Genomic DNA, 13,310 nt, shown 5'->3' on the forward strand with positions numbered 1-13,310 from the left:
CACTCAGCTCTCTTCCTGGCAAGGCATGAGAAACTTACTCTAGCAACAAAAACATCAGTGCATTTTCAACATTCTCATACTAAATTCAAAACACAGTACTATTCTACTTACTAGAAAGAAAATTAACCATCCCAGCCAAAACCAGAACATAAATCATTTGGACTTGTTAGAAGTGAAAATCTAGCTGAAGTGAAAGCTAGGAATTCAGAGCAAATCCTGCATTACTGTATCACACACAGATGACTGATGGTTTCTTTTGATCTTGGAAGCTGGCTGTACACAGCTGTGAATTTACACAGCGGTCAGCTGCTTTACAAAGCTAAAACAGAAAGATAAAGAATGGGTGTAAAACTGAGCTCCATACTTAAGAAATACAGTCTTTGCAATCAGAAGGGATGAGAGATTGGTAGAAATCCATGGTTTTCCACTTTGCCAGTTCCATTGTGGCCAGTTAATAGGGATTTGGATAGAATTTTGGCATTGTGGTGCCCAGCATTACCCTCAGGATCTCAGTGAAACACTGTATATACTGTTTGCTGTACATTAATTCATGCAAGTCAATTTTGGGTCTAGGTGACATAATCCAAAAGACTTTTAGGTCTAAACACCATAGTAAGGCTGGTTGTTTCAAGGCCACTTTTCAGCTGCTCTTGGTGGTGCAGCTCTTTCACAGATTGAAACATTTAAGCCTCAAGTGGCTTTAGAACATCCAACACTCCTTAAACAAGCTATTGACATTTATAGTCCTCTGCCACTGAGATGAACAGAACTGGTGCTTCTGCTGATTCATAAAGAATGTTTGGTGTTGGTGTTCTCTGTATGGGCATGAGGTAGTGCCTCTATCTTCTGATAACACTTATGTAGCAGACAGGATTCTGGATCATTAAAACTGAAAGGCAGTCTATGGATTTAAAATCACAGAATCACAGAATGGCTTGAGTAGGAAAGGGACCTTAGAAATCATTCAGTTCTGGGTTGAAACTCTGCCATGCATAAGGACACCTCTTGCTTTGGGAAAATGGTGCATACAGTCTTGTAAAAGTAGCAATTAGTGATTAATTCTGCATGTTGAAGTCTCATGGTAAGTAAATACCAGCAAAACGAAACTAAATTAAAGCATCATTTTCTGTCTATGCTATTGAAAATTTACTGTTGGACGGACCTGCCTGTTACTTCCAACTTGAGTCATAATTCATGAAGCATTTTTCACTATTAAAGTTTTGTGGGTTTTTTCCCAGCCCTTATATTTTACTTAAAAATATCATTCTGGAATTCTCATTTACAGAACTCTGAAGCAAATCCTTCCCATATTGCTCCCTTCCCTTCAGTGACCACTGAACAAATCAAGATTTCACTCTGCATCCCTGTTCTACCAATCTAGGTGAAAATCTGCCTTCTCCTGAATAACTTCACTAGTCCTATTATTATATAGGTATTTTTAGCATGTTTAGACTATGGAGTGTAGCCTCAAGTGAGAAGAAACTGAACATGGATGCAATGTCTGAATAAGAAGGTGTATGTGACACTTCCAGTAAAACTGTGTGTCACCTCAAATCATCTCCATTTTCTTGGGCTCCCACTTCCAGTCAGGGCATTTGCATTTACCCCACGTGAATTGCAGCAATCTATCACAACCACTTTGAATTGCTGTTTCATATTTGTAAAGGGCTCTTGTTGCTGGGTTGTTTTGGTTTTTTTGAAGGGTTTCCTTTGAGTTTTGAGGGGGTTTTTTCTTTGGTTTTTGTTGGGGATTTTTTTTTTTTTTTTTTTTTTTGTTATTTTTCTTCCTCAAAAGCCATTAACAGTAAAAACAGAGTCTCAGTCAGGACACCTGACTTGCTGGTGACAGTGTATACAGAGGCAGAATTCTCTGCTTTAGGGTTTTATAGTGTAATTTTCATTCTCTGCCCTTTCCCTTCCACTGCAGTGGCGACAGACACAGGAATAACCTCAGTAAGTTATACACAGCTTTCCAAGACCAGTATCCCTGTTACTGCTCTCCAAAGGCATTATCTGCAGTCTTGCTGTTTTGCTGCAGATGCGTACAAGTCCTGTCCCTCACCAGCAATTGTACCTTCTCCTCATACTGCTTTAAATTGGTTAAAACCTGTCAGGCGCTGAGTGCTCCATTCCATTTCTGAGTCCAGGGCCAGCAGATACTTGGGAAATGCATGCAGCTACAGCATGCCTGAGCTGGAATGCTTTGTGACCTACTTCTGTCTCTGAACTCCTCAGGCTGGAAATACGCAGAATTCAATTTTGAAATGTATTTCTTATGGCACTAGAACAAATGCATTGATTGGATGCCATATACTCAGTGAAGTCATTTTACAGTGATGATGGGGATTAAATTGACATATCTCTACTCACTGTTTCATTTTAGGCATCCTGGTTTCAAGACATTGTGAATTCTAGCACCTACAAAGGAGATTGGTAAGTAATAAGAAGATCTGCAGAAAAAAACCTCATGCTTCCCCTGTGTGGTCAGTTATGTTCGCCGTGTGATCCAGTCTGTAATTCTACTAACTCCATTTCTGACAACTTTTTAATTATTTTTCCATCTGAAAAAGATGTGGAAAATAACTTTTGTCCTCGTACCCTTTCTATTTCACAAATGCTGACACACGCTATGTATCTTTCGCAACACTAAATTTAAATATTCTTTTCCAAGATAAGCCATTAATATGTTGGTATTTAAAAGCTACGTGAATTTGAAGAAAAAAAATAACATGCAACTGTCAAATAATAAAACATTAAAATACACAAAACCTTTCTCAGTGCTCTCTATTAGGTGGACTGACTGAGGGCAATCTTAATAAGCAACGATGGTACTCACAAACTGCAGCTGTATTCACTGCCTTTAACATGATATCAGAGCACTGTTTCTCATGCACCAGAGGAGATTTCACCAGAGGAGACTGCTTTACAATCTGAGAGACTAAAACCACTATAGAAATCTAAGGGAATAGTATGGAGTAAATTTTAGTATTTTTTCAATTAAGTTTCAGCCTATTTTTCAATTTTTAAAAATGAACCTGTGGCAATGCCAAATAAATATTTCTTAGCATTACTTCCTAAAAGATTAGATTCCATTGTTCTTTGATTCAAACCCTGCTAGAGCACTGTCCTGCAGAGAGAGGTTTATGTTTATACCCTTTTGGTGGGTTCAGACCTCTGTGACCCAGGAAAAAAGGGCAATGCATGGGTTGTTCAAACCAAATGGCAGTAACAAGGTGTAGGATGACCACGTTTCATGCAATAGTCAGATCATGAATATGCCCTGCACGCTTCATGCCTGTACAGAGACAATTAATATATTGTACCTGGTTTGTCCACATCCACTCTGTGCACACACTATGGAGGCACACAGGAGCCCTCTCCTCCCTGGCAGCCCACATCTGTCTTGCTAAAAGCAGGTGACAGCAGCTGACAGAAGAAACTTCTGCCCATGTTGGCTGATGCACAGATTTAAGCAGTGACAACCTGGACGACAGGACAACTCGCAAGGACAACTCGAAGCTCTTGACACCTCTTAGGTGGTAGGGATCTCAATAAAAAGTCATTCAATAGAAAGACAAGTGAGTGCAAGGAATGGAGACTTAAAATAAAAACACTCTGCAAAGAAAGAAAAGCACAGGAAATCCATTATCAAGCTACTGCTAACAAGATGAGAACGCTTTGTTGCTAGGTAACAAAATATCTAAGTAATTATTTGTAAATGGATTATCTCTGAGAAAGCTACACTCTCCTCTGTACCAGTCAGTTTCAATGTAATCTGGAGATAAGCCTCAAAAACCTGTCTTTAGCACTGGACAAGTATTGCAAAAACTTCCTTCATAACCAGCACACCTCATTTACATAACCTTGTTTTTCAGCTGAGGAGCTTGTTGAGTCATGTTTGTGAGGAGCTGCCAAGTCGCTGAGCTGGTCCCAGAGAGCTGCAATCATACTTCCAAGAGCTGCTTGGTCCTGCTGATCGACACAGTTGTGCTGCTCGTGTTTGCTGCAGTACTTTGTGCAGTGCATTCATTCTGACAGAATGAGAGCAAAGACTGAACACAACAAACTCCTCATCATTCAAAAACCTGAACAGACAATAACTTCTTAATCTGTACCACCCTGATTCCTTCTGAAGATTCCCTGTAACTCTTAACTCTTCCAAGTTTTCATGAACAGTACTTGCAGTTCTCCCCTGGGGGAACCACTGTGTTGCACTTCGGTCATTCCCTCTTCCATATTTCGTTGCCAGCTGGATATGTTGGTGGAGCAGAAAAATTTAAAAAGACACCACCACAGATAAATACTGAATAGACACCTTCAGTTCTTTGTCCTGGTACATTGCTGCTGTATGAAGAGTGCACAAAACATGACATGTGAAATTCACAGGGTGACTGAATGGTTGAGGCTGGCAGGGACCTCTGGCTGTCATCTGGTCCAACCACTGCTCCAGCAGGGCCACCAAGAGCTGGTAGCTCAGGATCACTCCCACACAGCTTTTCAGTATCTCCAAGGATGGAGACACCACCACCTCTCTGGGCAACCTGTGCCAGTGCTCAGTCACCCTCACAGGGAAAAGGAGTTTCCTGATGTTCAGAGGGAACCTCCTGTGTTTCAGTGTGTGCCCCTCAACTCAGGTGCTGTCACTTGGCACCCCTGGAAAGAGCCTGGATCCATCCTCCTTGCACCATCCCTGCAGGAGTTTTATGTACATTGATGAGATCCCCTGAGCCTTTTCTTCTCCAGGATAAGCTGCTCTGGTCCCTCTATGGCTTTGGTGACCATTCACTGGACTCTCTCCATTGTGTCCATGTGTCTTGTCCTGGGGAGCCCAATACTGGGCCTGGCACTCCCAGTGTGGCCTCCCCAGTGCCAAGGGACAGCATCACCTCCCCTGCCTTGCTGGCAGCACTTCTCGTGGTGCAGCCCAGACACCACTGGCCTTGTCACAGCGGTGTCAACAGGCACATGTCGCTGGCCGATGTCCAGATCGGGATCCAGTAGGAGCCCCAGGGCCTTTCCTGACAAACCGCTTCCCACGGGGCATTCCCCGCCCGTACTGGTGCCCGGGGCTGTTCCCAGGTGCAGCACTTGGTTCTTCCCATTCTTGAGGCTCCTGCCAGCCCTTTCTCCAGCCTGTCCCGGTCCCTGTGGACAGCACCACCACCCTGTAGTGTATCAGACCCCCCCAGGGCTCGGTGCCACCAGCAAGGGGGACACTGCTGTGTCACCATCCCTGAGGGGGCACCTGCCCCTCACCCACAGCCTTAGTGAAGGTGCGACACAGGACTGGACCCAGTACTGACCCCGTAGTTTTCCCCTTAAGCTTTAGCCTGTTTTTCTCGTGTAATTGTACAGGAAGCTGTGGTAATAACAAATAAACATATCCCTGCATTTCTTAGATAAATCGTTCTTTGATTCAAACACCGCTAGAGCTCTGTAAGTGAAGGACAACACACGGCGGCGTGGCACCCTCCGAACACACTCTGCGTCGCCCACCGCCACCCTCTGGGCTCGTATTTGCCTGGCGCCCGCAGCCCATTGTTCGCGGGTGTGTGTCACAGCGTTTCCGCACACCCCCACAGCTCCGGCCCTGCCCGCCGCCATTCCCGCCATCCCTCCCTCAGCCTGGCGGAAGTCGCGTACACAGCCTCGGCGCTAACGTCGCGCCTTCTCACAGGCTGCGGCTTTTGACAGATGGCCCCATTGACCAATAGAATCTCGCATGGTGCCGCTGGGGGCGGGCCCTCTCCGCCGCCGTAGCGCGGGGCGGGGCGGGGCAGGGGAGGTACTGCTGTCATGGCCGCCGCCGCCGGCGCCGCGTCCCCGGCGGACAAGGAGAGGTACCGTGAGCACGGCTTGTTTGGGGTCGGGTCCTTCTGGGTTCCTTTGTTGACGTGTCAGTCAGGGCTCGCGAAAGAGCAAATGCGCGCGGAGGAAGAGGTGGTGGTTTCAGTCCCCTTGGAGCGAGAGATGATGGTGGTTGGCATTAAATCCCTGTGGGACAAGGGGTGGTGGTGACGCTTGTGTGGTTGGGAACTCAGCGACGAGACTGGAGTTCCGTAGAACCCAGAGCTTGTCAGCCCGTAAAGATGGCAGTAGCACAGAGTGGAGAACACCTCTGGACAAAAGAAGGAGAAAACAGTAGAAGTTGAAGTGATTAATTTTGTGGTTTTTAGAGGCAGCCAGGAGCGTGATCCTTGTCATGCTCTTGTCATTTAGCTAATTGGAATCTGTCTGCACCATATGTTTTACTCGTTTTAACTATTTTCTTATGCTTTCGTAGATCCTTATTAATAAAATCAACGCGAGTCTTCTTCCACATTCCCTTGGTCTCAGCTAGTTGGTTTTTTAATTGTCTAATTAGTATAATTGACGTTCTCTCACGCTAATCCCGTGTATGTGCTTGACAAGTGTAAATCTATTGAAAAATCATTAAGCCAGTTTCTAAGAGCGCAGTGTTTTAGTAGCTTTTAGAAATGTACCCAAATCTGGGGTGATTTCTGTGTGAATTAAAAAAAAACCAACAAAACAATCACAGAACTTAGTTAATAGTGTAGTGGAACCTTTTCGGAAAGTGTTAATTATTTTCAGGGAAATAAGTGTGTACCATGCTTCAAGATTGTAAGAAATAGGTCAAAGAGTTCTGTTTCAGCCTCATGGTTTTTGGTTTGGGGTTTGTTTTTTTTTTTTTTTTCCTCAGAGTGGGTAGTGCCATCCCTTGTACACATAGTGCCCAAAAAATGGTGTTGTTCAGTGTCCATGATAACTCAAAGTGGGATTTTGTAGCATCTTATTAAGCAGTCTATGGAAAACAAGTGGTTGTTCTAAGCTGCTGTGGGAACTTCTGTGTTGTAGCCATGACATTTATTTTCTGTTTTACTAGGAAAATACTAGGAAAATACTGCATAAGCATTAATGAATTGATACAGCTTGCTTAAAAACTTGCTGTTTTCTCTTTTTAGATTCATCTGCATTTATCCAGCTTATTTGAATAACAAGAAGACAATAGCAGAAGGAAGAAGGATACCTATAGACAAGGTAATTTCATGGGTGGCAGGGAAAATAGGACATTTTGTTTTGCAATGCACCAGTGTGTAGAGTGCTGGAAAATACATCTCTCTGATCTTTCCATTCCCCCATGGCATGGAAATAACAGTGTATTTGAAGGTAACCTAGTGCCAGCATGTGAATTTAGCAGGAGAGTCCTGAGCTGAAGTGTTTGCTTTCATGGGAGCAGCACCTTGAGCAAGCAGATGAAGTAATGAGGAGCTGAATACACTCAGCTGCCTACACAGATAGTTTGCAGAATTTGAAAGCAATGCAGAAAAGAGTAGTTGGCTGATGATTGGGTGCTGGTGACTGACTATATGAGCCTGTACTCTGTGTGCTGTGCATGTGACACACAGGCATGGTAGTTACTGCTGCTTTGGATCTGTCCAGAAGTAATTTTTCGTCATGTCACTCATATGTAATAATTTTAGCAAGCAGTTCTGGGAATATAAAGAGCTTTCTTTACTGCTTAGGGTTTGGGGTTTTTTTAAAAATAAAAGCTTTCTTGAGTATGCAAATTGCCTATCAAAGATCTACCTATGGGAAGAACCTGCTGCCTTCTGGAAAAAAAAATTTGTGGTTTTTTTCCTCCCTCAGTCCCTGCTGTAAGTTTGCTCTTTCACAGCAAATTCACAGCTTTTGATATCTCTGTACATACAATAACTGTTAATTTCAATTACTTTTTCTAAGTGATTCTTTAACTTGCTCCCCTGTCCTAGTGAATTCTATCTCATCTGTTTCCTGGTGTCTTACACTTTTTTTTTTTTTTTTTAATGTTTTCTAAAGCACAGCATCACTGACGTATGACTTCTACACTAGATTTGTACTTTCTCTTTCCCCATAAGCTTTTCCTAATTACTGAGTATAAGGTGAGAAACTGGTAACTATTTTTTTTATTGGCAGGTCATTGTTGAAAATTAATTAATTTTAACACATTTTTTAAACAGGCTGTTGAAAATCCCACATCTACAGAAATCCAAGATGTATGTGCAGCAGTAGGATTCAATGTGTTACTAGAGGTAATTAAAAAAAAAGTCCCACATACAAAAACCTCCAAATTTGTTATGCCTGTTTGTTCTTTCATCACGTCTTTTTTTAATAAGTTGTGGTTCAGAAGTTTTGTTACTAGCTTTGCTTGCTTTATATGATAGCTGACCATAATCAGGAAGTAAATGTTGCATTCCTTATGCAAGTCAGGAATATCTCAGATCTCTCAGACAATGTGACTTTTAAAGCTTATTAAAAATTACTTCTGTTTTACCATCCTTCTTAGAAGGCTTTCCTGGATGTTTAAAAGTGTGTCAGAATAAAAGCTGTTCTTGCAAGCTGCAACTCTGCAAATTAAGCTTCTAAAAACAGATGTTTTTAATGGAAGGTAATGACCTTTGCAATTAATCTGGTATAGGAATAGGATTCTCATAATTGGAATCTTCATAGTCCTTTGGAGTTATGTTTCAGCCAGACAGTGTTAGCTTTTTATTGCAGTACGTGCTTGCTCTTTAAATAGTTTATTGGTTACTTTTTCCTTAGGGAATGAGTCTGGATTTCTGGAGAGGTAACTTCACACATCATTTCCTGAAGTAATTATTAATTTAGAACTGTTGTTTTTCTAAGAAGAATACAGGTTCTCTTCCAGAGGTAGCCAAAAGCCTGCTACAAAATCAGTTTGTTTTTCAGAAGTATCTGGACAGTGCACACCATCTGTACTGAGAAACCTGTGATGTTTCATCAAGAATGAAGGCTGTAATTAGCCAAAAGCAGTGATTGTGACCTATCACTTGCTATCCCTAGGTGTTCAGAAGGGTTGGTAGCAGTGGAGACAAAACAAAAACCTGTGCCCCTGTGGTCCAGACCACTGGGGACATAAAATGGTCCCTGTAACAGTTTACTCACAAAATTTCTCAGTACCTGGAGTTGCTTTCAGCAGTGCCTCTGAAATAGTTGTGTCTTCAAATGCACTTTATAATACATTTCTCCTTTTGTGTGACAGAAGAACAAGATGTATCCCAGAGAATGGAACAGAGATGTGCAGTACAGAGGTAGAGTACGAATCCAGCTCAAACAAGATGATGGCAACCCATGTTTACCTCAGTTTCCAACACGTGAGTAGAGTGCCTGGGTTTAGGTACCTCGCCTGTTAATAAACCAGGAAGACTTGGTTTGTTTTATGTTAACAGGCTGCTTAATTAGTTTTAACTATTATAAATCCTATATTTTACCGTTAAATCTCATTGCTTGTATAAGTCAACAAAATTAAGTTGTGAGCATTGAGTAAAGTTTGTAAAATGCTGTTGCCTTTGATTCTGCTGCTTCTGCAGCAGTGTCATTGGAGGGGCTTGTGGGGAACATTGTGTGATTGCTGTGTGGAACAAAGCCTCTGTTCAGTTTTGGCTTACTGCTTTGTTGACATTTAAAACAGTTTAGTTCTTAAATGGCTAAATTCCACCGTTTTTTTTAGGATACATACATTATCTGGGCATAAGAGTGGATGCTAAATTGATAAAACACAATACTGAGTTCAGCTGAATTTTCCACTGGCCATTTTCATAAATTAACAATGAAGCAGCTTCCCTTAACTAATTAATAGAAATTATTCATCTTGAATGTCAATTGTAATGTAATTTTTTGCATTTTTTCTGAAGATGAATCCCTAAGTAAAAGAGAAACAGTATATATCTTAAGGAAAGAGCAAGAAGAGTGCTGGGTATACAGTAGCATAAGAGTGCTGACAGAGAGAGATGATTTAAAACCAGAGTCCTGCTGGAGGGCAGCAGTGCCTTTCTAAAAATGTGTGTCACGTTTGCCTGATCATTCTGTCACCAGTGTTCTGGATCAGCAGGAGGTGGATGAAAAGAGTAGCAGAAAGCATGCAGGCACTTTGGAGATTGTCAGGTTATGTGGCTTTTCCAGACTAATGTGACACTTATCAGTCCTGCATTTTTATTTTTTTTTCCCCCAAGAATTTTTCACAAGCTGCTTGCTGTTCAGGGGAAGGAAGCAGATTTGCCAGGCTTTATATCTGTTGTTAACATAGCAGGCATGCATTGATGTCTCCCTGTATTTTAGGTAAATCAGTGATGCTATATGCTGCAGAAACGATTCCCAAACTGAAAACAAGAACTCAGAAGATGGGAGGTAGTGATCAAAGCCTTCAGCAAGGAGAGGGAGGCAAGAAAGGTAAAGGGAAGAAAAAGAAATAAATTAACTTCTGGAGTCGCTGTTGCATCGCATAGTTGTACTTACAGGAAGTACAGATGGACACCATGCAGCAACTTTGAAGTGAAGATACAAGCAAGAAATGAAGAGCTGAAGCTGAGTAGAACTGCCTGCTTTTCTTGGAACTGGAATGCATGTAACTGCCTCGCATCTGTGTAACAATAAATCTCTTTTCACACACAACCTGCATGTCTGATGTTAGCACCCACGGTAAAAGCGGAAGAACATAAGCAAATAGGGTGGGTGGGAGAATTTTTTTTTTCCCAAAAGAAATATGCACCTTTTCAAATCTGGTTGCCTCAGTAAACCATTTATTTATGATAGGGAAGCAATTGTCTTAATTCTCTGCTATTCTGTATGAGGAAGAAATTCTTCACCATGAGGGTAGTGGAGGCAGAGGTTGTGCAGACAAGTTGTGGATGCCCCATTCCTGGAAGTGTTCAGTCCCAGGCTGGAGGGGACTTTGAGCAACCTAATTGTTACGGTTTCACCCCAGCAGGCAACTAACCACCATCCAGCCCCTCCCTCACTCCCCACCCTCAATGGGATGCAGGGAAAGATAATCAGGAAAGAAGAAGTTTGTGGGTGTAGGTAAGAACAGTGTAATAATTTAAACTAAATAAAATTCAATAATGCAAGTGACAGTGATTACAATAAAAATATAATTATTTTTAATGAGATAAAAATAAAATTATAATGAGATAAAAATACTTTTTTCTTTTTTTTTTTAATGAGGAAAAAACTCAAAACAAGTGCTGCCCAATACAATTATTCACCACCTGCTGACTGATGCCCAGCCCAGTCCACCCCCAGCAGTGATCAGCCCCTTCTGGCCAATCTCCCCCGTTTATATACTTACTGGATATGCTAATTTGTGATATGGAATATCCCTTTGGCCAGCTTAGGTCCTGGCTTCTTGCCACACCTCCTCACTGGTAGAGCATGAGGCACAGAAAAGTCCTTGGTTTAAGATAAGCACTGCTCAGGAACAAGCAGAGCACCAGTGTGTTAGCAGTATTATTCTCACACCGAATCTAAAATACAGCACTCACAGCTTCTGGGAAGAAAATTCACTGGATTGCAGCTGCCAGGTTCCACTTCCCAAAACCTCATCAATTTCCTCTCTTGGTACATACACAGAGATAAAATTCCCTTAAATTATGGACCATCCCTATAAAAACCCATTGAGCTCACTGAGTGCATGACCCTGGGCTTCATTTGTCAGAACCAGTTTTCAGGCGGAGAGAGGGTGTGTGGTGTTTGAATGTTGCATGTGGAAAGCAGTTCTGAATCCATCACTGCTGTGCTCATGGTTCCATCAAAGTTCATTAATGTGTGATCAAAAGGGAGTTGGGATCAGAGCTCCAGATCCAGCACAGCAGACACGCACCATGGGGTGGCCAATGTGGTGATGGGACAGGGCCATCATAGAAATGATAATTCACAGTGTTACATAGTAATTAGTATAATTAATTGGCTATTCTTTCCCAAAATCAAGTCCCTTTGACCACCAGGCTTTTCCATCCTTTCACGGAACCCACCATGTGCATCCAGGTCCCTGAGCAAAAACAATCCCAGGGATGGGTTTTCCTTTGCCTGATGTAGGGATAACTCAGACACTTTTCCCCAGCATGTTTTTAATGTTCACTGCAGGAACTTTATCCCCTTGTACAATAAGCAAAAGTTTAGACTGGGCCACACCAGCTGGTGGACAATCCCTTGGTGTTGACTGACCGGGTGGCCTTTGCTAAATGTGCTCCCCAGGAGGTGAAGCTCCCACCACCCACTGCTCTCAGTGTGGTCTTTTACTATCCATTGCATTATTTGATCTTTCCAGAGGATGATGTGATGGCATGACAGGGAATGTGATATTCCCACACAGCGCCATGCTCTTTGACCCAAGTGTTCATGAGGTTGCTTTGGAAACTAATCCCATTATCTGACTCAATTATGTCTGGTGGACTGTGCCCCCATAAGACCTGCTTTTCAAGACCCAGGACAGTGGTGTGGTAAAAATGGTGTTTCCAGCCATCCAATGGTTGATCCCCCCACTGTGAGCTCTTGTCTTGGTAGATTTAGGAGACTGATACACTCAAGCTGCCTGGCTCTACCATATTGACATTTCAGCCATCGTCCTCCATACCTCCATAAAGCTGCCTTCTCCACGCAGCTTTGATCATGCTGCCTGTTTCACATCCAGAACCTCTGTGATAGTGCCCATGCTCAAGTCCACCACTCAAACACACCATCAGTTTAGCCAGGACAGGACCCTGCCCATGTCACTCCATGATTCATTCCAGAGTGATGTTGGATTCTGCAGGAAAGGAATGTCTATGTACACACTCACATCCCTCCTGCTCTCTTCTCACTATTAGGGAGAATTCTTGCCTTTCAATATGAGCAGTTATGCAGATTCTCTAAAACAGAAATGTTTAGGAGAGGAAGCCCTGTGTTCTAAGGCTGTAATTGACCATGGTCATATACAAATGTCTTTAGGAGAGATTTTTCTGGTGATGTAAGAGTTTATATGAGCTATCTTTAGAGTGTCTGGCATAAACTTTGAGAAGTTAGTTAAATAGTATCCCTGTGAGCTGATGAAATGCCATGGGATATGAGATGTGGAAACAGATGCTGTATGAAAAGGGGTTTTTGAAGCAGAAAACAACTGGACATATTTAGAGGTTATTAAGGCACATCCACTCTATTATAGAATTAGGGAAGTGCTACAGTTAGTTGCAATATGGGGGGAATTACCAGGAATGGAAGATACACTTGTCATATAAAAGACTATAATTGCCCACAGATTGTTAGGCTCAAATTATTTCTCGATTCTGCTGAGTGATGAGTTTTTTCTGAATTTTTGAGATTTTTTCTGAAACTTTTAAATAAAGTGAGAGCTCTATGAAAAATTAAAATCACATCATGCTTAACTTTTGTAAATCAGAGCTTTAGACTACAGACAGCTGAAAAATGTGGAGGTTGAGTCTTGTTGGATATAATTTACTGTGGTCTGAAATTAAATACCTTCAGAAGTGGTCTAACCT

The 13,310-nt window shown here is 42.2% G+C and overlaps 1 protein-coding gene across 2 annotated transcripts; it reads left to right on the forward strand.

Annotated features, from left to right (window-relative positions):
- Positions 1-5,764: 5,764 nt before the first annotated feature.
- SRP19 (signal recognition particle 19) lies at positions 5,765-10,449 on the forward strand. 2 transcript variants are annotated; one of them, XM_066569002.1, is made up of 5 exons: positions 5,765-5,840; positions 6,963-7,038; positions 7,998-8,069; positions 9,041-9,152; positions 10,117-10,449. In XM_066569002.1, exons 1-5 carry the CDS (start codon positions 5,797-5,799, stop codon positions 10,248-10,250), a joined length of 438 nt encoding a protein of 145 aa, XP_066425099.1. In that variant the 5' UTR covers positions 5,765-5,796; the 3' UTR covers positions 10,251-10,449. The 2 variants fall into 2 exon arrangements, with proteins under 2 accessions (XP_066425099.1, XP_066425100.1); XM_066569003.1 differs by lacking the exon at positions 7,998-8,069.
- The last annotated feature ends 2,861 nt before the right edge of the window (positions 10,450-13,310 follow it).

Source organism: Molothrus aeneus, chromosome Z, assembly GCF_037042795.1.
Source record: "Molothrus aeneus isolate 106 chromosome Z, BPBGC_Maene_1.0, whole genome shotgun sequence".
NCBI lineage: Eukaryota > Metazoa > Chordata > Aves > Passeriformes > Icteridae > Molothrus > Molothrus aeneus.

Bases quoted from the DNA above. Each gene is read 5' to 3' on its own strand.
- SRP19 (XM_066569002.1), top strand. From the start codon at position 5,797: ATGGCCGCCGCCGCCGGCGCCGCGTCCCCGGCGGACAAGGAGAG. The intron at 7,039-7,997 runs GTAATTTCATGG...TTTTTTAAACAG, and splicing joins GAAGGATACCTATAGACAAG to GCTGTTGAAAATCCCACATC. The intron at 8,070-9,040 runs GTAATTAAAAAA...TTTGTGTGACAG, and splicing joins GATTCAATGTGTTACTAGAG to AAGAACAAGATGTATCCCAG.